We start from the raw sequence: 25,257 nt of genomic DNA on the forward strand, positions 1-25,257 counted from the left end.
TTCTAAGCACTTCACAGATACTGACTCATTTACTCCTCCACCTTCCAGGTGAAGAAAGTGAGGCACAGAAAGGTTAAGTGATTAGCCTAAGGCATCGTGCCTGGAGGTGCTGGGATTTGAACCTGTGCCCGGAACCACGCCTCCTGGGTGGATTATTTTCGTGGGAGGTGGGAGGTAGGCTCTGCCTTTAGCCAGAAGCAGTGGAGCCCCCAGTGAGTCTGGAACTGGACACAAAGGGTGTGGGCTGCCCAAGGGGCTTCCCGGGGTGACTGCCCCCACCCTTTCAATGGCAGGACCGTTGCCTGGCTGACCTCAGGGCCCCCCCTTACTGGCCATCCCTCAGCATCTCCCTACCTGGGTCTTCTTGCTGCATCCCTGTGTGGGCCTGTGGTTAAGGAAAGTCCATGTCTAGCATAGGAAGCCAGGAATTTGAGGCCTCGGCTACTTGCCAACCTTCCGGGGATGAAAGCCATCCCCTCAGGCCCCTTCAGGGACTGGCAAAGCCCACCTGGTGAGATGGCTCCTATCTTCAGCCTTTTGGGGAGGAAAAAAAAAGATTGTCAGGTCAGCCACCAGGGAAAAGGCACAGTGAGAAGTGAGGCCTGGGCTCTGCCCATCTCTGACCAGCTGGAGAGATCTTGGGGAGTCCCTGCTTTTGGAACCTCTATCTTTTCCAATCTGAAAAATGACAGGGGTAGATTGGGGGCAATTTTCAAAATGCTCTGCATTTGGGTTCTTAAGGAGAAACATTGGGAGGATGAGGCCAAAGGCAGGTCTCTGGGCACCCTGACCCCTTCTTCCCACAGCTAGTATACTTCAGTTATTTTCTTTGTTGGACTTGGGTTCTGCAACTTTGGCTTTAAGTCTGGGGGGAAAATCATTTAATAGAATGAGCCTGAGGGATCCTTTCAGCACCAACCCGTCTGAACCCTCCACTTAGAATTAGGCGGCCTCGATCACAACCAGGACCACAGGCCCCCTCACCCCTCCCCAGTTGTTGGAGGGCTGGCTTTTTTCTTTTTCGGCTATACTGCGCGGCACGCAGGATCTTAGTTCCCCGACCAGGGAGCGAACCCGCACCCCCTGTAGTGGAAGCGCGGAGTCTTAACCACTGGACCACCAGGGAAGTCCAAGAAGGCTGGCTTTGAAGCATCTGCAGAGATGGATGCTCCAGGGAATTTATTTTATCATTGTTAAGGGCAAAAAACTAGAAGCACTAATGTCCATGGATGGTAGTAAGATTAAATACATGCCAGCACATCCAAACTAGATGTGATGGAGACAATAAGGCAATCCTTTTACATCCTGTTATGAAAAGATATAATGCAAAATGTGTATGTAATGCACAGGGGGGAAAAGATTGGAGGGATGCACGCTCAACTGTTAGACCTCAAAATGTGAAAGATTCACATTCAGGGTAGGCAAAGCAAACATGCAGGTGGTCCCCATTGGTATGGCGGGCCACACTGGGTATTTACAGTTAGCGCTCCCTCTGAGTGGTTAGCACTGGAGACCTACCAGCTGCAAATAGTTTGACTTATTATTATAGGCCCTAAAGACCGGAGTCCATTTTGCAGATGAGACGCAGGTCCCGAGTGAGAGAGTGACATAACATCCATCCCCGTCACATAGCCCAGGCTCGTTCCTTCCAAGTCACTCAGAGGCTAGTGGCGGGTTCCATCACCAAGGGAATTCAGATCCACCGGCAGAGACAAGGCTTGGCTAGGAAAGGCTGCTTTTGCTCCTCCACTCCCTCCAAAAATCTCAGGGGAGGAAGGCCAGCCTGGACAGGGGCTCCTTGGTTTTATTATTAGTCTCAGCTGAAGATAGGGTTTCAGGCTTTATTCAGGCTTCTCAGAGAGGCGTTTAAGATAAGGGGCAGCAGGTGTTTGCTGGTTGAGACACCTAATCCTCCCCGCACAACCTTAGCAGCAGTAGCAGCAATAGCAGCAGGGCCCTGGTAGAGGGGAAGCTGAGGCTGCGGGAGCCAGACGCTGCAGCTTGAGGGAGAGGCGGGAGGTGCTGTGACCGTGGGCTCAGGTGCTATGGACCAAGGCCAGGTGAAGAGCTTTCTTAGCAGACTCAGTTCCCTTTAAACTTCCCCATCCAGGGTCTGAGGCTTCAGGACACCCACGGCCTCACGCTTCAGAGCCTTGGTCTTAAACTCACACGTGCATCAGAATCACCTGGAAGGCCTGTTAGACAAGATTGCAGGGTCCTGCTTGCGGAGTTCCTGATTCGGCAGCCGATGCTGACGCTGCTGGTCCAGGAACCGCGCTTGGGGTACCGTTGCTTTAAAGAATCAGTCCCTCCTGCAGGAAGGACACATTGATTTCAACTTCAGCGACACTGTGAGCTTCACTTTGGATTCTTTTCTTCTGGTTCATTGCAAAGACAAATTTAAAACTTCGCTTTAACAAAGACACACATGGAATCCCTGCTGCCTCTTCATCCTTATTCCTGTATCTGTGCCCTGGTGTTGTCAGGAATGTTCCAATTTCATTGACATCCTGGGTGAGTTCTCTAATTTTCTGTCTGGCTTGATTTTGATGATGATCAGGTGTCATTTAAAAAAAATACGAGGCCATTCTTTAAAGGAGGAAGATCCGGGACTCAGAGGGTGACTGTGAGGATTTGTTTAAAGGAAGTAATTGAAGTTAAGAGCTGTTTGGGTCTAAAAAGTACTGAATAAATGGTAGCTGTTACCAATGAACACAGATAGCACTTACCATGTGCCAGATATTAATTCACTTAATCTCCATAAAAACTCCCCATTTTATACATGAAAAATCTTGAGGCAGGTAGAGGTTAAGGGACTTGTTGGGAAGGAGCGGAGCCGGATCCTCCCCAATCCCTGCCTTTCGACACAGAGCCCACAGCACAGGAGAGGAAATCTTCACGTACTGCACCACGTACGTGTGCGGCCACTGGTCCAGAAAAGACATTGCCTGCAAAGGGGTAAGCAAGTTAATGGTTCTCACACAGAGATAGCAGTTCTGAATCTGTAGGGAGGCGCGCAGAAGGTTTGCCCCTACCTGGGCCTGTAAACAGATCCTGAGCTTCCTCTACCATCAGGAGGAAGCTGGGGGGAAGCCTGCAGGGCTAAAAGCATTTTCTGCCCCTTGCACAACTCTGAAAGTTCTAGAAAACCACTGAATTGTACACTTTAAATGGGTAAATGATATGGTGTGTGAATTATACGTCAATAAACTGCTATTAAAAAAAAAAAGAGTCCACTCCCCTGGCACCTCTGGGAAAAGTTCCTTTAATAAAAAAGTTCTAGTACATTTACAGCATTGTCATCACCCTTCCTCTACAGCAATCGATAGGGAAAGTAAAAAATAAAGGACCACCTAAACACGCTCGGTATAAAAACGCGGTAATCCATTCAAACGAGGCCTCGGGGCCCAGAGATCAGAGAGAAATGCAATGCGTGAGGGCACGTGAGCCAGCCAGCTCTGTCCTGGGCCTCTGGAGGACCCCAGGGGCGCCTGATGACCTGGTTCTAACTTTTTGAAAATAGCATTTAAAAAAAAAAAAAAATCCAGATTGCAATAAGAGGCCTCTTTCTAAGGAGAAGGGTCCATTCCAGAGAGAATGTCAACATGCGGGAGTCAGAGTTGGTCCAGGCCCGGTACACAGGGCTGAGCATCTTACGGCAGGGGAGAGACTCCTGGAAATTCGGCAACCCTGGCCGAGGCTAAGAGGTTTTCACTGTTGAAATCAAACTGCCCGGGTCCCTCCATGCTGAAAGGCTTAGAAACCTGCCCCTTTAATGTCACGCCTCTTCCCTCCAAGTTGCTAAGGCTACTTCTCAACAAGCTCCGAAGTCCCTGGCCGAGGTGGGGATGGAGACCCCTTGGAGATGCAGCTGCGGGCCTGGTGTTTAGGCCCCCGGCGCTGCAGGCAGGGAGGCCTAGTCGTCCTGGCCCCCGCCATACATGTCTGCCAGCTTCTTGAAGCGGCTGCCCCATTCGTTCAGATAGTCGTAGTCTTGGTCCTGGTCGGAAGCTGAGGAGGTGAGCGAGCTCAGGGAGGCGGCATCGGAGCCGCTGCCCTCATAGTCGAACACCAACAGGGAGTCATAGGGCGGGGCCGTGGGGTCCGTGTTGGCCGCCTTCAGGTTCTGGGGGACAGAGAGCAGGGGTTAGGAGCTGCGGGATCAGACACCTGGCAGCCGTGAGAGCCCTGGCAAGTTAACTGAGCCTGCATCTCTTCATCTGCGAAGCCAGCTCTCCCCTCCTTTAAGGTTTTGAAGGTTGAAAATGAAATAATACGCATAAATCCTCAGCACAGGGCCCAGCCTAGAGCGAGCGCTCAGTGTGACAGGCCAGCGGTTCAGGGTGGGGACTCTGAAATCAGACTGCACACACGATGTGTAAACGTAACCTCTCCATGCCATTTTTTCCCGCCTCATCTCTAAAATGGGAAGGCTTCTTATAGTTTTAGAGGAATAAATGAATATACGTATATATAAAAGCACTTATTAGCATAGTACCTGGCATATAGTGGAAGACTATTTCCTCGTTTGTGAAATGAGGAAGACAACAGGATTCCTACTCTGCAGAGTTGATGCAGGCAGGCATTAACTGAGACAGTATCTGCAAACTGTCCAACACAGATATTCTGGAAACTGTCTTCATCTAACTGGAGGGAAAATCTGGTTATTTGGCTCCAAGGCAAAGTTGCCCTGAGCAACTTTCCCCAGATGCTTTTGTTTTTGCACAGGATTCTCAAATATGCTCAGGCTAAAGAACAGAGTCTGACCACCAGGCTATTTCTAGAAAGCAAGAAAGGTAAGAAGGGTTCAAGCCAAAGTGAGGTATCCTGACCACCCTTTGAGCCCTGTGCCCACTGCTGCTTCCTTGAACTCCCCAAATCCATCCATCCTCCCCTCCTTCCTTCTCTCCTCCCTCCCCTACCATCTCTCCCTCCTCCTCCCCTCCCTTGTATTAAAAACCTCCTTTTACTGACTGCTATCAAGGTACCAGGCTGTGCTAGGTTCATATCGCTCATCTTCTATGTACCTAGGTTGTGGTTCTCACAACCCTGGCTATGTATCTGATTTCTTTGGGGAACTAAAAAAATATCAGAGCCTAAAAAAAAATGAATGTCTGGGTCCCAGGCATTGATATTTTTCAAAATTCCTCAGATAAATCAAATATGTGACCAGAATTGAGAATATCAGAGACACTTAGCTATTAGCAACAATAGCTATCATTACCTAATACATGTTAGGTACCAGGCCAGCGGTTCCCAAACTTAAATTATCTGGGAATCTTTAAAAGAATTCTGAAGCCCCAGCCACATCCAGATCAATGAAATCACAATCTCAGGGGGGTGAGTCAGAGGCACCCGTTTTTGATGTTCCCTAGGAGATTCCCTGTGCTAGCACTGTTCCAAGTGATTATGCCTCCAATCCCTAAAGCACCCTACGACAGAGGACACCAACTTTGCTCCAGATTGGAATCACCTGAGATCTTTAAAAATTCAAATCCAGGGAGTCTGGCTCCAGAGTCTTCTCCTGACAACCACTATATTTGTTGAATAAAGAAATAATTCCTAACCTATTCTTAACCGCTCTGAAACTTAGGGTTTTATGGAGGAGGAACAGAAGCCCAGAAGTTACTCAGATATGCCAGAGGTCACACAGCAGGTTGGAGGTAGAGTTAGGATTTGAACCCAGAGCCAAGACTCCAAGCCCATCTGTGCTCGTGCTGCTGATGCTTGAATAAAGGGCTGCCCTAGGATGGCCCCCATGCCTCACCTCGATGATGAAGTTGCCGATTTCATCTGGGTTGGCTGGCCGTGGACGGTATGTGGGTGTGGGAATGAAGGCTGGCGCCACATCGTTGCGGAGAACCAACTCAGGCCGGGCTTCCAGGCCCCGGTGGAGTTGGGTGATGTCATAGTCCTTCATGAAAGGGGAAGGTCACGGGATGGAGAAGGACCCTTCCACTCCCCCCGTTGACATTTCACCCTAGTTCTGTACCATTTGGATGTTCTGGTTCATAGGTAGGTCTTAGAAGACAGATAATGTCAGAGATCTCTGAAAGCCCAAGTTTCCAAACCCCCTCCTCCCCAGTTAAGCACAGGTTCAAGGTCGAGGTGGCTGGGGCCAAAGAGACTAGAGCCATGGACCAGACACCCTCTCAGAAGACGGATGCTTCAGACCGGGGTCTGGTTGACGCAGCTGACATGGTTAATTGGTTGACCCAAAACCATCCCTGCCAGTGGCTGTGGGGGCCATCCACCTCCCGACCCCCAGACCCCCCCAGTGCCCCACCTGGTCCTCCTCGCCACCCCCCTCTTCGCCGTAGTAGAAGACGTTGTCACGGGTGTCGTCTTCTGGGAGCAGAAGGGGCTCCTTGATCTTCCGTTTCTTTCTCACCAAAAACAGGAGCACCAGCAGGAGGACTGCAAGAGATGGGGAGTGTGAATATTCACCCCCCAACAACCACACGGCTGGCCAGGACCCGCAAACCCCCAGAGCCCCATCTAATTCTAGACCCCTCCACTCAGCAGCCAGAGCTTAACACACTTCAGTGGCCCCCTTGCACCTAGGAAATTCCCTGACTCCTCATCAAGGCTACAAGACTGGCCCCTGCCTGTCTCCAACCCTCCCTGCCACCCAAGTCTAGTCACATTGGCCTCCTCGGGGTTCCTCAGATATACCCGGCAGTCTCCCACTTCAGAACCTTCAACCAGGCTCGTGCCTCACCTGGAACACTCTCTATGCATATGCATGGCTCTCACCCTTGAGCTCTCAGCTTAAAATCGCCTCCTCCTACTGGCATTCTGACTTCATTCCCCCACCTGTAATTCTGTATCATTTTACTGTCAGTCTTCCCATATTGGTGGTACTTAAGGAAATCCTCCTTTGTGGGGATGGTCCTTAAGGAAATCCTCCTTTGTGGGGATGGGAATCTCCCAGCAGATGTTACTTTTCAACATGACTCTTTTTCAGTCACTAGGTGTCCTCTAATAGCCATAGACTTTAAGTTAAAAGCAAGACAGTGCAACTTTGATATAATGCAGTAATGTGAACTTAGGTGCAAATGCTATTTAGGAATTTTAAGAGAGGGACTAGGTTTTAGTAATACGGTTTGAAAGGCTGACAGTCTATTTGGACACAGTGGGGACTGGCCAGCTAGTGCCTAGTTGCTCGCCTTACCCCCAGTTAATCCCATATGAGGAGGGTACCCCCTGGCCCTCTCTGTGGCTGTTTAATGTAAGAGGATACAGCCACTGTTAAGCTTTATCCCTTTTTTTGCCTGCTGATGGAACCACTGTCTCCCTCTGGCCAGACAAAACTGACCTAGCCTTCTTTGGGAGGCCATGAGTTCTCGGGATACACACCCTCTGTGGGCTAGACTGTGACCCCACCCTCACCTTTTCCTCCCCCTCTGGGTCTGGGGAAAGGCAGGAGGCAACTCGGATTTCTCACCTGCACCCAAAGCTTATATAACCAGCTGCCTACTGATACCTCCCCATTTGGACTCATCCCACGGTCCTTCCCAAACTGGTTAATGGAAGCTCCATGTTTCTACTTGTTCAGGCCTTGGAATCATAGATGGCTCTTTTCCTCATACCACATATGAATCTGAATTGATTCTACCTTGAAACATGACCACCTCTCACTCCGCCACCCTGGGTCTGAGTCACAACTACCATCTCACCCCTAGATTATGGCAGTAGCTCCATATGGCAATCTGCCCCCACCCTTGGGGCCCTCTACAGTCTGTTCAGTAGGAATCCTATAAAATTCAAGTCAAATCACATTGCTCCTCTGCTCCAAACCCGATGACTTCCCATTTCAACCAGAGTGCTTACAATAACCTACAAGGCCCAACACACTGCTCCGCCACACCCATCACTTCTCTGACCTCATCTCATCTCATCTCTTACTCTTCTCCCTCTTGCTTTTTCCATCCAAGTCATTGCTGTTTCCACACATAAAGTACAGAGCTGCCTCAGGGCCTTTGCACTTGATGTTCCCTAGATATCTGCATGATTTGCTTGCTCACCTCTTTCAGGTCTTTACTCAAATATCCCCTTCTCTGTAAGGATACTTCTTGCCCACCCTACTTAAAATGGCAGACCTCCTCCCCCCACTTTCTTTTAATCCATAGCAACACCTATTTCTCTGCCAGATTATTTGTTGTCTGCTCTCTGCACTGGAAAGTAAACTCCATGAAGGCAGGGACTGGTCTGTTTTGTTAAGTGTTGCACCCTCAGCGCCTAACACAGTGCTTGCTACACAGTATGATGACTAATTAAAGCTTACTCTTGTATTCATATGTGATTGAATGCATGTTTTCTGTGTAAGGACAATTCAGAGAGTGAAAAAAGCAAATGTGATAGGTTCTACCTTGAGAGCAAAGAAATTAGTTTTTAACTAAACATTTCTGCTCACTAGACCAATGGCTCTCAAGCTCTAACATCCATCAGAATCCCCTGAAGGGCTTGTTAAAACACAGATTACCGGGTCCTACCCCTAAGCTTCTGAATCAGTAGGTCAGGAGTGGGCCAGAGAATTAGCCTTTCTAACAAATTCCTGGTGATGCTAACGCTGTTGGTTGGAGACCACGCCTTCAGAACCTCCGCTCTAGCCACTAGACGATGTGACAGCAGGGTCGAGTCTGCTCCCCAATATATCCCCAAAGCCTGGCACCTTCCAGAACCTCCATAAACATCTATGGATCGAATGACACTCCCGGAATTAAGAGTATAAGGAACAGATGCGCAATGTTGGTGGCCCCTTAGTCCTTGAAGTTCAGGGTAGAATCAGGTCTTCTAACCATCCTGTCCTCAGAAGGGGAAGGGTGCCGGCACTCACACAGCAGAGCCAGGACAGCACCCAGGATGGGGAGGAGGAAACTCCCCTTCCAGCGTTCGGGGCAGGTCTCCACGTGGCCGTGGCAGTCGCACACAGTGGCCCTGATCACCGTCAGCTGTTCCTTGTTGCCGTCGTCGGACAGAGAAAGGTGCACGTCGTATGTGTCTTGCTTCAGGAACTTCTTCAGGGACAAGGCCACTGTGTCTCCTGGAGTGGACAGATAATTATTCATCTCAGGAGACCGCAAATGGTGGGAACCGAGCACACCATGACGGAGGTTTGAGGAGGCAGCCTCTGCATCTGGGCAACAGGAAGCAATATCCCCAAAGCACACTACCAGGTGTTAAAAACTGATATTCGGCCAAAGCCAAATTTACCACTGTGGAAAGGATTATTTGGATAGAAGAATAAATTCATCACTTTATTTAAAATAAATCAATAATCACAGCATTTTTTAAATACGATGTTTTTAAAAAGTCATGGCATGCAGAGCCAATAATTTCTCAGTACCATTAGCTGCTAGATTGTTCCTTGCCGCAAAACAAACAAACAAACATTGTTCTTCCTAAAAGATAGCTAACCCAATCTTTTAATATTTACATTAACTGGCCACCTGTTTTCCTATTTGAAAGTTCACTACCATTTATTATTGCAGCATTTTGCTCTTGCAATAGTGAATATAATGTTTATACCTCAACTGTATGATAGAATTTCAGTATCTGAAACACGGATATTCTGAGTGAGCATCAATTATTAATAAATCCAAATGCATATGACTTGGTGATGTAACTGATGTTGTTAAGCAGATCAGAGAGGGTGCTAACCTGTGTTATCCCAGCATGAGTGACTGCACACAGGTTCAGAGATGCCGGCAGTGAGGCTGCAATGGGCACTGCGCTAACCAGCCTTCAAAGGCCCGGGGCGGGCAGCAGGCAGCCACAGAGCAGAAGCCAAGCCTCAGTGTGGCCTGCACACGGGTACCACTCTGGGGAGGGTGTGCAGCACTCCTGGAGTGGGGAGGGGGGCTGTGTTTGTGGGTGAGAAATATAGGGTCAGAGGCCTCTCTGAAGAAAGGCCTTCAGTTTAGACCCAAGTTTCTCAAAGAGGGCACTATTAGCTTGGGTGGAACTATTCTTCATCATGAGGAACCTTCCCAAGCATTCAAGTCCTCACCACTAAATGTCAGTAGTGTCCCCCCATCACTGGGACATTCAAAAACAACCCCACGTTGCTAGCCCACCCACCCTCAGGCTTGCTGGCCTATTTCAGCAGTGACCTCAAGCCATTTTCAGTTCAAAGGCGCTGCACACTCGCTGGGCCCCTCTTAGTTGAAAGGCCAGAAGGGAGAATTCACCCTGTTGCCATTCAGCAGCGGCAGGCAGAGAGAGTTCTGTAGGCTGAATGTTTGGTCTACCAAGTGGAGAGGCCAACATGGGGTCTTTCACCCAAACATCCCTCCCGCTATCCTGTTCCCACACTGGAGGGCTGAGGTCTCAGCTGATGATGGTGCTAGTGGCGGTGTCAGTGACTAAACTGACACTTACTATGTGCCAAGCCCAACTCTGACCTCCACCCCAACTTTGAGAGGCAGGTTCTGTTATCCTCATTTTACAAATGCAGACACTGAAGCTTAGGGAGGTCAAGTAAGCAGCCCAAGGTCACACAGGTGTAGAGTTTGGATTAACTCCTCTGACAAAAAAACACGGTCAGATAGAACAACTAAGTCAAAATCAAGAACCAAGTATCAATGCTAGTATCAGGTGTTGGTACCACTGAGCTTTGGGCATAACGCTCACACTTGACAGAGCCAGATCTGTGATTGTTTGAGAAACAGTGGTGGTGAAGATGGCCACTGGCATCTACCGAGCACTGATATACCAGACAGGATGCCTTTCAGGCACTCATTTAATCTTCACAGTGATTGTATGGAGGTAGGTACAATTATGGCAGCATTCTACAAGTAGGGAAACTGCAGAACAGTGAGGTTCAGTAACTTGCCCACAATCACAAACCTGGTAAATGGAAGGGTTGGATCTTGAACCAAGGCATTCTGGCTCCAGAGTCTACGGTTTGTAAACGATACAGTCAGGGAGGGGAAAAATTGGCTTCTAGGCCACAAGGGGGTGACAGGAGACCAACTTGGGTTCCCTCAAGGAAAGGTGCTGGATATACATCCCCAAATCACAGGAATCATAAAAATGAGACAATATGTGTGTCTGAAGCAGGTCTCCCCAGTCCTTTCTGGGCGGGGATCAGCAGCAGTAATAGGTACCAGGCATTTCATTACTTCGGGGCAGAACCTGAATGTTCTGGCTCCCCATTCCCCTCCTGGGGGACTCTAGTCCCAAGAGGAAGAGGAAGATGCTTTAAACCAGAGTGAGCAGGGTTTCTCCAGGGGCCTTATTGGCACTTGGGCCTGGATGCATCTTTCTCACACACCTGGGTCCTTGCCCACCTGATGCCAGCAAGTCCCCTCTCCAGTCCTGTGACAACTGAAAAACCACTGAAGGCTGAGGAGCCCCAGGGGGATGGGAAAGAGGAAGGATAGGGAGGTGGCTGGGAGCAGGATGTGGGGGTGAGGGACCCCAGCTTCAATTTCTGCTCCACTGCTTATCCACACTGTGCCCTTGGGCACACTATTTAACCTCTCTGAGCCTCATTCTTATCTGTAAATGGGGATAAAAATACTGACCACAGAGGATGGTAGAAATATTAAATATGGAAAAGTACAAAAAGCATCTTGCATATCGCCAGGGTTTGATAAATGGTAAGCTGCAAAGCATCCTGGTATGGCAGACTGCCTGCATTCCAATCCTGGGGCCGTCAGTTTCTAACCATAATGCCCTTGGCAAGATATTTAAGCTTATGTAAGCCTTGGTTTCCCCATCTGTAAAAATGGGTGCACATGCATGTATGTGTGAGATAACAGTACCTTCTTTACAGGGCTGTTGTGAGGATTAAGTAGCCGAATCTATGTAAAGCGTCTGAAGCGCTCATAGCACACAGCAAGCACGCTCAGGCATGTTAGCTGTTATCACCGTGCTGGAGTTCTGACTCCCTCATTATGTGAGAGGGAGAAAGGCACATCCCATCTCTCTGGGCCTGTTTTTCCAATTGTATAGGCAGGTGGTTGAGCTAGAATGGTCTTTAAGGGTTCCTGTGGAATTCCAAAGGCTTACACTAAGTTAATAAGCAGCATTTAACTGACATTCTTGAGGAGACTGGTAATTCGGTGACCCACAAGACACTGGGGCAGGAAGGTGTGCTGGGTCTTGGTAGGGGGCAGACACCCATCTGCCACCACCACTGAGTTACCTTTCTCATTGACCTCTGCCGTCCAGTAGATGTCCGAGTCGTGTGTGAGCCAGGCCCGGAAAGGGGAGGTGTGGGGGGACAGGTCCTTGTCTGTGATGTTCAGCACCTGAGGCAAAGGGCTTTGGTTGCAGATGGTGATCTGACGGGGCTCAGGGACCGGGCCATGGTCGTTGACATCCATCAGTGTTAGCAGGAGGGTCCCCGTGCCAGTGGTGGGAGGGCTCCCTGTTCATAATCACACACATGATCTCTTTTCAGCATCTGCCCTTGGTTGGGTTGATGAATCAGTGTTAAGCTCCCCCAGGACCTACCCAATCAGCCTCAGGAGGGTCCTATTTACTGTCTAACTGTAACCTTTCAAGAGCCTCTGTACACTAGCTTCATTATAGATCAAACCAGTGATGGCAAATGCATGGCATACATACCATCATTCTCATTTTGTGTCCATGGCAGACATTACTAACTGATCACAGCGCAGTTGCAGCCACTTCATCCAGACAGCCACTACCAATCTATTACAAAGAGAAACCTATTGGCAACCTCAGGGCTGATGCAGTGTTTGCTGATCAGCTTCAGGGAAGTTTTGCTTCCCAGCCCTGCAGTAACCTCTCGCCTGCCTCCAGGCCTTGGTTCAGTATGTGTCAAATAGAGATGGTAGGGCTTCCCTGGTGGTGCAGTGGTTGAGAATCTGCCTGCCAATGCAGGGGACATGGGTTCGAGCCCTGGTCTGGGAAGATCCCACATGCCGCGGAGCGACTAGGCCCGTGAGCCACAATTGCTGAGCCTGTGTGTCTGGAGCCTGTGCTCCGCAACAAGAGAGGCCACGATAGTGAGAGGCCCACGCACCACGATGAAGAGTGGCCCCCACTTGCCACAACAAGAGAAAGCCCTCGCACAGAAACGAAGACCCAACACAGCCATAAATAAATAAATAAATAAATAAAATTTTTAAAAAAACCTTAATCTTTAAAAAAAAAAAAAAAATAGAGATGGTAATTACATCATCACCCCCAATCCTGTCATGGTGTGACATCACTAATCAATCATGACACTTTCCAGGCAGCCCCTTTCAATCATTCACAAGGGGAAACCAACAGGCCAATTCAGGGCTCAGTGAAACACAAACTTAGGCTGAAAGGAGTCTTCAGGATACCTCCTAACTCCTGGGTCTTAGGGAAGTTGAAACCAGTCAACCCTAGGACCACCCTTTAAAAGACCCCTCTGAGAGACCCCTTTGACCTCCCAGCTAGGACTGCTGACACCACTTCCCCACACCACACTCTGTCTGTGGAGGGGACATGCTGTGTCCTTGGCTCCAAAGGTGCTCATGTGGAGGGGCTGGGAGGAAGCTCTCACCATCGTCCGTGGCCAAGACCATGACTTCGTAGATGTCGGTCCTCACAAACTGCTCATCCTCACGGTCCAAGACCCCTGCAGCAGTGACCTGCCCACTGGCTGGGTCCATTGCTAGCCACCCTGCTGGGTCTCTCAGGATGTGGTAGCTGGAGCAGAAAAGTTGAGAAGAATCACACTCAGAATACTTAGAGTTCTGGAGTCATCATTCAAAGCTTCCTCATGCCAACTGGCAGAGGGTTTCATAGGACTCAGGGCTCCTAAGCAGGATTACGTGGAAAATGCATCTCACCCCCAAATGGGAGCCTGAGCAGAAGGTGGGGGGCCCAGCAGGGACACATGAGAGGGAGCAGGAACACCTGTCCCCTGGACTTCAGCCATGTGGAGGGTAGGAAGGGAAGGCCCTGTACAGGGGTGACGTTCAAAATATTTAATAGTCTTTATGGCAATTAGAACACATTCTGGCCATAATAAACAACCCATCCAACAGTACCCATGCATTTAGCTGAATTTAAGCCCAGCTCCTATGTACCTGATCTTCTGACTCCCCTTGTCCGGGTCCTGCGCGGTGTAGGTGCAGACAGCCTCGCCGACGGGGATGCCCTCCTGGACCTCGATGACTTTGGAGGGTGGGACGAACACGGGCGGCTCATTCACATCCTCCACGTGGACCACTATGGTGGCCGTGGAGGTTGGGAGCTTCACCACAAAGGGAGCCTCGTTGATCACTTCAACGTACAGTGTGTGCTGGGTTTTGGCCTCGAAATCCAAGCCCTGGGACAGAACAGGAAGGAGGACCTGAGCCGCGAGCTTGTGAGGAGGCCCCATGCAGTGCTGTGATGCCAGAAGGAAAGGGCCCACAACGAGGGGCTGGAGGCTCCCACCAGCAACAATACTGCCCCTTCCCTACCCCATAGAGCCTCCTGCATTTCCTGAGTGGACATCCAGCAGGGCCTCTCAGACCACCACCCCAAAGGCATCTAGACTAGTAAGCCCTAAGCCGAGAACTGGTTCCCTAAGGGGTGATGACACCCCCTAGGGGGTGTTGTAGAAACTTGGAGGAGGCATTTTTAGGTGTCCTAATGACTGGGGATGCCACTGGCATTTACAGGCTGGGGCAGGGACACAAAGAACTGTCCCATATCCCATGTGACTTGCCAATATATCCCCTTGGACATTCATGTATTTATGGGTGTGATGTTCTGTTTATATTTATAGTCTAGAATGTGTTTTACATACAAACCGAGTTTTTGGTGTGGTTTTAATTTATACTGAATTTTCCAGGAATGCAACTTCTGAGGGGAGCTCGTAATTTGATTTGTTCAGGCATTTCCCAAAGTTGTTTATTTGTTGTTCTGGAAAAACATCAATACCACTCGTGATATGAGTCACTAGAGCGACATATAGTATCTACTACATCTGGACGATGCGCAAGAAACTGACCACTATGTTATATGTTCATTATGTTTTCTAGTGTACTTGTGCCCAAAGGTTTACATATGGAAATATTTTATAATCAGTAACTTTTCCCGTAAAATTCTCCTTTATTTTACAGTTAGGGCATTCCATTTTTCTAGAAATTACATAAGTTAGAGAAGTTATATTATAAATGAAATTCATTTCACAGTGCGAAAGGGTTGTTACAAAGTTTTGGTTGCCAGGAGGGGACAGCCTTTAAAGTATTATATAAAGCCCTGCTTCTCAAACTGGGCCATTCTTCATAATAAACCAGGAGGTAAAAGAAATCAAAGAAAGATTGGACCCATCTTCCTGAAGCATCAGTTTTATTAAAAGACTTTTTGAGAGGCAAGGGTATGCCTAACTACTAAGTAATTTAAAACATTTTACTATCCAAACACCTAGATGTGAATTATGGATTGAATGCAAAATTAGCAAGAATTCCAATAAAACAGAGACCCTCTGTGTAAGACTGATTGGAAGCAGCCACTGGACACTGGGATCTGGGAGGAGGGGCCCCACTGATCTGCCTCAGTTAGATCAGCAACTTTGTTTTATGAATCTGTTTTATGAATTGGGTCCCTGGGTAAGGTTTAGTTTGAACAAAGGAATTCCTCAACCCAAGAGGAATGGGAGAGTGTTGCAAGCCACTGGCCTGGTACACTCCCTGGTGAGTGGTCCAAGGTACATCTCCCAAGGCAGGTGGTACCCCCTAGTCCTGGAGGCTGCAGACCTGACTGTCCCAGGTGTGGCCCTTGTACAAAGCCCAAACCAACTCACCTTCTTGGTGGTCAGGATACCCTGGTTGCTCTCAGGGTGGGTGGTGACGGTAAAACGGTCCCCGTTGTCACCTTCCACGATGCGGTAGGTAGCCTGCCATGCCGGTGAGTTGGGGGCATCCAGATCGGTCACAGTCAGCCTCTGCAGCTCGTGGCCCACTGCGTTCTCAGGTACACGGGCCTCGTACTGTCAGCGTGGAAAGCACAGCACAGTCAGAGCGGAGAGACGGACCACCTTGAGAGGCTGTTCCACTCTTCACCAGCTGTGAATCCTCCATCCAACTCCAGGGGCGCCCCATGCCGCTCGCCCTTTATGGGACCGCCCAACCCACTTATTGGGCTTTCAGGGCACGCATGGATGCAGAACATCCCAAGAGTCAGCCTCACAGCTGCTGGGACAGACCACAGCAATCTTGGGCCTGCTTTCCCTACACCCAGGGGCCTGACGCTCCAGGAATCTCACTGATCTGGGTGCCCAAGGCCTCGCCATTGAGTAGTCACCTATATCTAGCTGAGATCAGAAAGGCATAAGGAAGGTGGCAAGAAGGGCTAGGTGTCTGATTGCTCTGGGTCACTGACCAGGAACTTTTTTGGAAATTCTGGAACAGGTGGCAAAGATGGGGAAATCAGCTGTTGAGAACAAATTTTTAATCAGGCCTAAACAATGCTTAGCAGTCAGAGTTACCTACAGATGGAAGGGGGTGGGTGTCACCTTGACTGGCACTGAGTCCTCTGTCACGTGAGGTGTACAAGCATTTACTGGGGGAATGTGGGCAGGTATAGGTGTGAGGTAAATTAGGACTTTCCACATCAATCAAGATTTTCATATTGAGCACTTGTGTACCTGAGATTGTGTTAAGAACTGTACATAGATTATTTCATTTAAAACTCAGAAAAATGCAGCAGGAGACAATGGAGCATCATCTCCATTTCACAGATTAGGAAATAGGGCACAGAGAGGTTAGGTAGTTCACCTCAGGTCACACAGCTCACAAGTGCTGGGACTGGGACTTGAAGCAATGTAGGCTGGTTCCGGAGTTTCATCAGAAAGGAGAAACTTAGTCCTTCATCATCTGACGAGGGAAGAAGGAAGGAAGGGGCATTACCTTCTGGGGCTCAAACACAGGAGCGTTGTCATTGGCATCGAGGATTTCCACTATGGCCATAGCCGTGGTGCTGGAGCCGTCCCCGTTCATGTCCGTAGCCTGGATGGTCAGTGTGTACTCAGGGACTCTCTGGGGAGAAAAGGAGAGTGGAAGTGGAAGGCCACTGCGCGTTGGGCACAGCCTTGGGTGTACGTGGAGGGAAGGGGAATGTTCCTCCCTCTCAGTGTTCTCTTGATTCCTGACCCACTGCTCACCCACTGCAGGAAAGACCAAAAGCAAAGGGTGGAGGGGGAGGGGAACCGTGGATCCAAACGGTTCTCCTGGGCCTGTCATGGGATGAAGCCTGGGCATTGCCTCCTGACCCTGGGCGGATGCAGAATGGGAGCTTTGAGTGTGGATTTGGGCAAAGGTATTAATTAGGGAACAGGAGGCAACTCCAATATCCATGGAGCTAATTCTGCTTTGTGGCACACACGGGACAAATCTGGGCAATGTGCGTGCTAAGTGAGCCATTCCGAGAGGAAATGAGAAAACCTGCAGAAAGTATTAAACGTCTGCATTTTACAGCTGCCTCCTCAGCCTTAACGAGATGGTTTGGCAATGTGCCACTGGCCCGAGGGAGCTGCAGGTCATCAACGTGGGACATAGCAGCAGCCATTCCCAGCTGACTTGGGTCCCCACTGCTCTGCCCTGGGCTTTGGGGGCAGAGGCTTCTGCTCTGAGCGTCAGACCCCAGCCTGGGCTAGCCTGGGCAGGCAGCACCTTCCCGAAGGGCCACTTACCTCCCGGTCCAGGCCACTGGAGACGACGCTGATGGTGCCTGTGCTCCGGTGGACCGTGAACATGAGGTCCTGTGGCTCTTGACTATGGATGGAATAAGCAACCACCCCGTTGTAGGTGTTGATGGCATCGTCCTCATCCGTGGCTGTCACCTGCATCACAGAAGTGCCTGGAGGGGAGAAGGGCTGATGAGTGAGCAACCTTCCCTTCCGGCTCCGATTCCAGCCTTGCCCACTTCTGGAACTCCGAGAGGCTCCACCCTGCTCGCTGGCTTGGCCCCACGTTCCACTCGTGGCAGAGATTGCTAATTGGTGCCCATTTCCCACTCTCCCCTTCCTTCTTAGAAACATAATCCTCATAATCATTCTAGGCTGAGCACAAGCCCACCGGGAACCAAGACTATTTCGCTTCTTGCAGCTAGCTGTGGCCACGAGACTGAAATCTGACGAATGGGATTTACAGCTTTGGGGGAAGCGTTTTTCTGAATTAAGGGGCTTATTCTTCCCACCCCTTCCCTCCTTCCGGATGTAATGGCCAGAGCTCCAGCAGCAACCATGACGTAATCTTGGGAATAAAGCCAAAACAGCAGAGCAACGAGATGGAAGGAGCCTAGTTCCCCTACACGTTAAAGCACCATTCCAGCCTGGCTTGACCACCTCTAGGCTTCCTGAATACAAAGGGGGAAAAGGTTCCATATTGTTGAAGGTACTGTTTTTCTTCTGGAAATGTCTGTTATTGGCAGCCTAACCAACTCACATTTCTCTGTAATTCTCCACAACTCAGAGACAAAGGGAGAAGAGGAGCCCTCCTCACCAGCACCTGTCTTTGAGGTCATTAATGTCACCTATTTCTCTAGTCTTTTGCCAGCCCCTCTCACCCTCTTCCCCAGCCTGACTATTCATTTTCTGCTCTCTGTAAACCACATTCTAACACCTCTCAGCCTTTGCCACGCTCCTTGCAGCTGCCATTTCCCCAAATAACCTCATTTCAGGTGCTTCATATCACACAGCAGTAGGCATGTGTTATTTCTAATCTTCACAGTTCTTTACGGTTGATATTATCCCCATTTTCAGGTGTGAAGATTGAGGCTCAGAGGTCAAGACCTTGCCCAGGGTTACAGCAGATAAAGAGACAAAATCCAGATTCAAATATAGGTCTCTGCAGCTCCAAAGCTGCAGCTGGCTGATCATCTGAAGCTTCTGGGAAATTTTCAAATACACAGATTCTGGGGCTCTACTCCAGGATCATTCTTATTCAGGGATCTTGGGATGGAGTAGGGGAATCTGGACTTTTAAGAAGATCCCAGGTGATCTGAGGCACAGCCCAGGAAATCAGGTATGAAGGGTTCTTCCAGCCTTTAAGAGTCTGGGCTGATTCCAGACGTGGACCCAAGGCCAGGTCTGGGCCCAGCAGACCTCTATAGCTGTGCCCTCCCCAGTCCTCTTACCGGGTAGTACCCCTTCCAAGACGCTCCCTCTGAAGACATCCTGGGTGAACTTGGGCTTGTGGTCATTCTGGTCTGTTACAATGATGGAGATGTTCATGGGCTCTTCCACAGAGGCACCGTTCTCCGACACAGCGTGGCCAAAGAGCTGTAGGTACACAGGCCTGGGGTCAGCCTGGCACTACCCTCCCTGGGGCCCTGCTTCTCATTGGATGCTAAAGGCTACTTGCCTCATACTCGGCAATTTTCTCCCGGTCCAGTGGTTTATTCAACAGCAGCCAGCCCGTTTCCTTCTCTATGGTGAAGACACCCTCAGGGGGGCTGTCTGCCCCAGGCCCCGTGATGCTGTAGAAAATCTTGGTGCCTCTGTCTTTATTAGATTTGAGCTGGAAGCAAAAGAAATGGTAGCTGACAAAGTGACAAATATCTCATTATTGTAGCAAAGAACCCTCTGTGGGGAGGGGTGGAGAGGCACTGCCTGATTAGAAACTGCTCCCATCAGAGAGTTTCCCTCTGCGGGCCCCAGGGCTCAGCAGCAAGAAACCTCATATTCAGGCCTTCGAATGAGAGTCCCTGAAGACACCAATGACTCCCAGGGAGAAGGCACAGTCATACCTGATGCAGCTTCTGGGGGAAGGGACCCTTGCCATTCTCAGGGACAGATATTGGCGGGACCACCCAATCTCTCTTGCGTCTTCGCAAGATACGTTTGGATGGGGAGATCTTCAGTGCTTTCCTTTCCTGCAAGGAGAGAAGACACCTTAACCCAGGTGTGCAAACAACTGGAACATACCCAACATCCTCTCACCTACAGGGGCTCAGGGCAAGGATAGAGGCCCAGATGGGTTTATTGTAAAAGAAAATTTGGAAATAATCTAAGTGTTCACTTATAGAGAAGGCCCAATTAAATACACTATAACACATCCATCTAGTGGAAATTGTATACAGCTTGAAAAATGAGGACTGTCTCTCTGTGCTGACATGGAAAGATCTTTGATATATATCCATACTTAAGTGAAAAAGAACAAGGTATGGAACAGCTTAATGTAGTTTAGTATTTTATCTAACAAACACTTACATAGGGCTTAATATGTGCCAGGCACTGTTCCACCTTTTGTGTAAAAGCGTGGGAAAATAAGGCATATATTCACATCTGCTTACATACAGACAAAGTCTGGGGGATACTAGAAGCTTATAACGGTGGTTATCTGTGAGAAGGGGATAGGCAGTGTACTGATGTATTTTTCAGTGCAAAAAGAAGGTGCAGACATGTGAATAGTATGTTAGTTTTGCATAAAAGAGGACGGAAAAGTTTATTTTATACCTATATATAATATATATAAATATATTTAATATATAGAACAAATACATAAATTAGAAGGAAAGAAACTGGTAACAGGGTTACCTGTGTCTTCTCTTGGAGGGGTAGAGAGGGCATTAGACAGATGGGGAGAAAAAAGGGAAGGTTATTCCATAACTTTTTAATATTTAAAATTTTGAACCATGTGGATATATTAGCTGTTCAAAAAATTAAATTAAACAAAACAAAGAAATGTGGCCAAGAGCCTCAGGTCCATCTTCCCAAAGGTTCATGAGATTGGCAGTCCTGTGTTGGGATCGCCTTCACTTGCGGTTTACCGGCATGATATGGGAAAGAAGGAAAGGGAGGTGGGACAGGGAATTCAAGGGAGGAAGGGCACTGGGCCGTTACTCACAAAGCAGCTCTGGGCCCTCCTGGCCTGACTCTGGTGGCCCCTACTGGGCAGCTGCAAGCACTACCTTGCTTAGGTCGGTACCCACGCGCACAGCTATGGGCAACTGAGGTCTAACCCTGTGTCCTCTGCAGGGGTAACATGGCTCACAACAGCCACGGCAACCTCGGCCTCCTGGCCAGCAGCAAGCTGGGCATGCACAGAGAATGTCTTTCTTCTCTCCTGAAGGTAGACATGGTGTTTTACCTGGACTGTTTTGTTGTTCAGAACAGTGAAGTCATCATCAGTCAGCAGGGCCGACTCTCGCCCAGGGCACTCCATGAAAACTACTGTGGGGAAGGGAGGAAAAGAGTATTAGGAAGGAGGGGCTTCTGGAAGATACCCCATGGGAGCCAAGACCTGACAACAGCCCCCCGACTGGATCAAGGACTATTCCAAGCCACTGCAGAAGGAGACTTGGCTTACTTCCTCTGACCAGCAATGTGATCAAATATGAGTTTCAGATGGGCTTCTGACTTTGGTCTCAAGAGGGCGGATCACTTCGTGGTCTGTGGGCCGAAGAACCAAAGTCATAGATATTCAGCGACATTAGCCCCATGGAGTCTCACGAGACATAGAGTTGACCCAAGGTCATAGCTGGAGGCAGAAGATTTTAAGCATTTCCGAAGGCTATGAGTCTACATATGCGCTGTATGCATCCTGCTACACCCTCACCCACACAGATCATTCTGGATAACCTCGGGTTGTTTCAGTCTGTCATGCTCCTTCTGAATCCTCCCTGCTTGGCCGCCCTTTAAACAAGCACTCTGAGTTAATAACTACCATTCGCTAATCCAGAGACTGGGCCCAATTCATCTTTACAACTATGCTGCCAAGGTAGGCATTAGCTCCTTTACAAAGATGAGAAAACTGAGGTTCAGAAGCCAGGTCAGCCTGACTCCAAGGCATACGCTAGAGAGTATTCACAACCAATGTTCTTACCCACCCTTCCTGTGGCCAAAGCATGGAAGTCAGGAAACCTGCCAGGGGCTACAACTGGGCCCATCGGCAAAATGCCCTGTCCCAGGGGTTCCCTTAACGCTGGCCCAGACACCAGCACTCATCAGTTTACTAGACTGCAGCACAACAAGGACCAGAGGGACAGTGCTGTGCCATGGAAAGGTCAGGGTGAGCTCTCCCAACTGTCCTTTTTTGAAAAATTATCCTTTAGTTTCAGATGATGATGACAATTGTTTTAAATAATCCTTCCCTAAAATAAGAAAGGATAACAGATGAGGGTTTTTAAACTACAAAAGTAATGTGACAGAAGCAAGAAGAACTACAGTCCTGCAGCCTGTGGAACAAAAACCACATTCACAGAAAGACAGACAAGATGAAAAGGCAGAGGGCTATGTACCAGAGGAAGGAACAAGATAAAAACCCAGAAAAACAACTAAATGAAGTGGAGATAGGCAACCTTCCAGAAAAAGAACTCAGAATAATGATAGTGAAGATGATCCAGGACCTTGGAAAAAGAATGGAGGCAAAGATCAAGAAGATGCAAGAAATGTTTAACAAAGACCTAGAAGAATTCAAGAACAAACAGAGATGAACAATACAATAACTGAAATGAAAACTACACTAGAAGGAATCAATAGCAGAATAACTGAGGCAGAAGAATGGATAAGTGACCCAGAAGACAGAATGGTGGAATTCACTGCTGTGGAACAGAAAAAAGAAAAAAGAATGAAAAGAAATGAAGACAGCCTAAGAGACCTCTGGGACAACATTCAACGTGACAACATTCGCATTATAGGGGTCCCAGAAGGAGAAGAGAGAGAGAAAGGACCAGAGAAAATATTTGAAGAGATTATAGTCGAAAACTTCCTTAATATGGGAAAGGAAATAGCCACCCAAGTCCAGGAAGTGCAGCGAGTCCCATACAGGATAAACCCAAGGAGAAACATGCTGAGACACACAGCAATCAAATTGGCAAAAATTAAAGACAAAGAAAAATTATTGAAAGCAGCAAGGGAAAAATGACAAATAACATACAAGGGAACTCCAATAAGGTTAACAGCTGATTTCTCAGCAGAAACTCTACAAGCCAGAAGGGAGTGGCATGATATACTTAAAGTGATGAAAGGGAAGAACCTACAACCAAGATTACCCGGCAAGCACCTCATTCAGATTCGATGGAGAAATCAAAAGCTTTACAGACAAGCAAAAGCTAAGAGAATTCAGCACCACCAAACCAGCTCTACAACAAATGCTAAAGGAACTTCTCTAAGAGGGAAACACAAGAGAAGAAAAGGACCTACAAAAACAAACCCAAAACAATTAAGAAAATGGTCATAGGAACATACATATCGATAATTACCTTAAACGTGAATGGATTAAATGCTCCAACCAAAAGACACAGGCTTGCTGAATGGATACAAAAACAAGACCCATATATATGCTGTCTACAAGAGACCCACTTCAGACCTAGGGACACATACAGACTGAAAGTGAAGGGATGGAAAAAGATATTCCATGCAAATGGAAATCAAAAGAAAGCTGGAGTAGCAATACTCATATCAGATAAAATAGACTTGAAAAAAAAGAATGTTACAAGAGACAAGGAAGGACACTACATAATGATCAAGGGATCAATCCAAGAAGAAGATATAACAATTATAAATATACATGCACCCAACACAGGAGCGCCTCAATACATAAGGCAACTGCTAACAGCTAAAAAAGAGGAAATCGACAGTAACACGATAATAGTGGGGGACTTTAACACCTCACTTACACCAATGGACAGATCATCCAAAATGAAAATAAATAAGGAAACAGAAGCTTTAAATGACACAATAGACCAGATAGATTTAATTGATATTTATAGGACACTCCATCCAAAAACAGATTACACTTTCTTCTCAAGTGCGCACAGAACATTCTCCAGGATAGATCACATCTTGGGTCACAAATCCTCAGTAAATTTAAGAAAATTGAAATCATATCAAGCATCTTTTCTGACCACAACGCTATGAGATTAGAAATGAACTACAGGGAAAAAAACGTAAAAAACACAAACACATGGAGGCTAAACAATATGTTACTAAATAACCAAGAGATCACTGAAGAAATCAAAGAGGAAATCAAAAAATACCTAGAGACAAATGACAATGAAAACACGACGATCCAAAACCTATGGGATGCAGCAAAAGCAGTTCTAAGAGGGAGTTTATAGCTATACAAGCCTACCTCAAGAAACAAGAAAAATCTCAAATAAACAATCTAACCTTACACCTAAAGGAACTAGAGAAAGAAGAACAAACAAAACCCAAAGTTAGCAGAAGGAAAGAAGTCATAAAGATCAGAGCAGAAATAAATGAAATAGAAACAAAGAAAACAATAGCAAAGATCAATAAAACTAAAAGCTGGTTCTTTGAGAAGATAAACAACAACAACAAAAAGTAATATGAACATGATGAAGTATTCAAACAGTATATAAGAGTATAACATTAAAAAGTAGAATTCCAAATAATATCCAGACTACACAATGAACTCCTAAAACTCCAGAACAACAAAAAACAAACAACCCAATTTTAAAAAAATAAATAAAAAGGCAAAAGAGTTGAAAAGACATTTCTTCAAATAAGGTATACAAATGGCCAATAAGCATATGAAAAAATGCTCAATATCATTAGTCACTAGGGAAATACAAATCAAAATCACAATGAGAGGGCTTCCCTGGTGGCGCAGTGGTTGAGAGTCTGCCTGCCAATGCAGAAGACACGGGTTCGAGCCCTGGTCTGGGAGGATCCCACATGCCGCGGAGCAACTAGGCCCATGAGCCACAATTACTGAGCCTGCGCGTCTGGAGCCTGTGCTCCGCAACAAGAGAGGCCGCGATAATGAGAGGCCTGCGCACCGCGATGAAGAGTGGCCCCCACTTGCCACAATTAGAGAAAGCCCTCGCACAAAAACGAGGACCCAACACAGTCATAAATAAAAATAAATAAATAAAAATTAAAAAAAAAATCACAATGAGATACCACTTCATACCTACTAGGGTGGTAAAAAAAAAAAAAGTAAATAACGAGTGTTGGCAAGAAGTAAAGACATACGAACCCTCCTGCACTGGGAATGTGAAATGGTGCAGCCACTGTGAAAAACAGTTTGGTGGCTCCTCAGAAGGTAAACATAAAATTACCACATGATAAAGCAATTCTACTTTTAGGCGTATACCCAAAAGAACTGAAGGAGGATCTCAAACAGATACTTGTACACATATTTTCATAGTATCACTATTCACAATCGCCAAAAGATGGAAACAACACAAGCGTCCATCAAGAGATGAATAGATAAACACAATGTGTTCTATACATACAATGGAATATTATTCAGTCTTTAAAAGGAATAAAGTTCTGACACATGCTGCAACATGGAAGAATCTTGAAAACATTATGCTAAGTAAGATAAGCTAGTCACAAAAGGGCAA

General features: G+C 47.7%; 1 protein-coding gene and 1 long non-coding RNA gene across 3 annotated transcripts in view; one reads left to right on the forward strand and one right to left on the reverse strand.

Annotated features, from left to right (window-relative positions):
* LOC309617583 overlaps positions 1-25,257 on the forward strand; it is a 150,668-nt gene that overhangs the window by 11,629 nt on the left and 113,782 nt on the right. The gene's annotated exons all lie outside the window — the stretch shown is intronic.
* Positions 3,250-25,257, reverse strand: part of CDH3 (cadherin 3) — a 99,575-nt gene continuing 77,567 nt past the window's right edge. For both annotated transcript variants that reach the window (XM_082369818.1, XM_082369817.1), the window contains exons 3-16: positions 21,033-21,115; positions 19,690-19,815; positions 19,305-19,460; positions 19,078-19,222; positions 17,633-17,799; positions 16,851-16,979; positions 15,746-15,931; positions 14,040-14,281; positions 13,511-13,656; positions 12,155-12,379; positions 8,840-9,046; positions 6,287-6,417; positions 5,768-5,914; positions 3,250-4,126 (exon numbers count right to left, since the gene is read on the reverse strand). In XM_082369818.1, coding sequence (XP_082225944.1) covers positions 3,917-4,126; positions 5,768-5,914; positions 6,287-6,417; positions 8,840-9,046; positions 12,155-12,379; positions 13,511-13,656; positions 14,040-14,281; positions 15,746-15,931; positions 16,851-16,979; positions 17,633-17,799; positions 19,078-19,222; positions 19,305-19,460; positions 19,690-19,815; positions 21,033-21,115 — 2,300 coding nt within the window. In that variant the 3' untranslated portion in view covers positions 3,250-3,916. The remainder of the gene's footprint in view (positions 4,127-5,767; positions 5,915-6,286; positions 6,418-8,839; positions 9,047-12,154; positions 12,380-13,510; positions 13,657-14,039; positions 14,282-15,745; positions 15,932-16,850; positions 16,980-17,632; positions 17,800-19,077; positions 19,223-19,304; positions 19,461-19,689; positions 19,816-21,032; positions 21,116-25,257) is intronic.

Source organism: Balaenoptera borealis (assembly GCF_965194805.1).
Source record: "Balaenoptera borealis genome assembly, chromosome: 19".
Taxonomy (NCBI): Eukaryota; Metazoa; Chordata; class Mammalia; order Artiodactyla; family Balaenopteridae; genus Balaenoptera; species Balaenoptera borealis.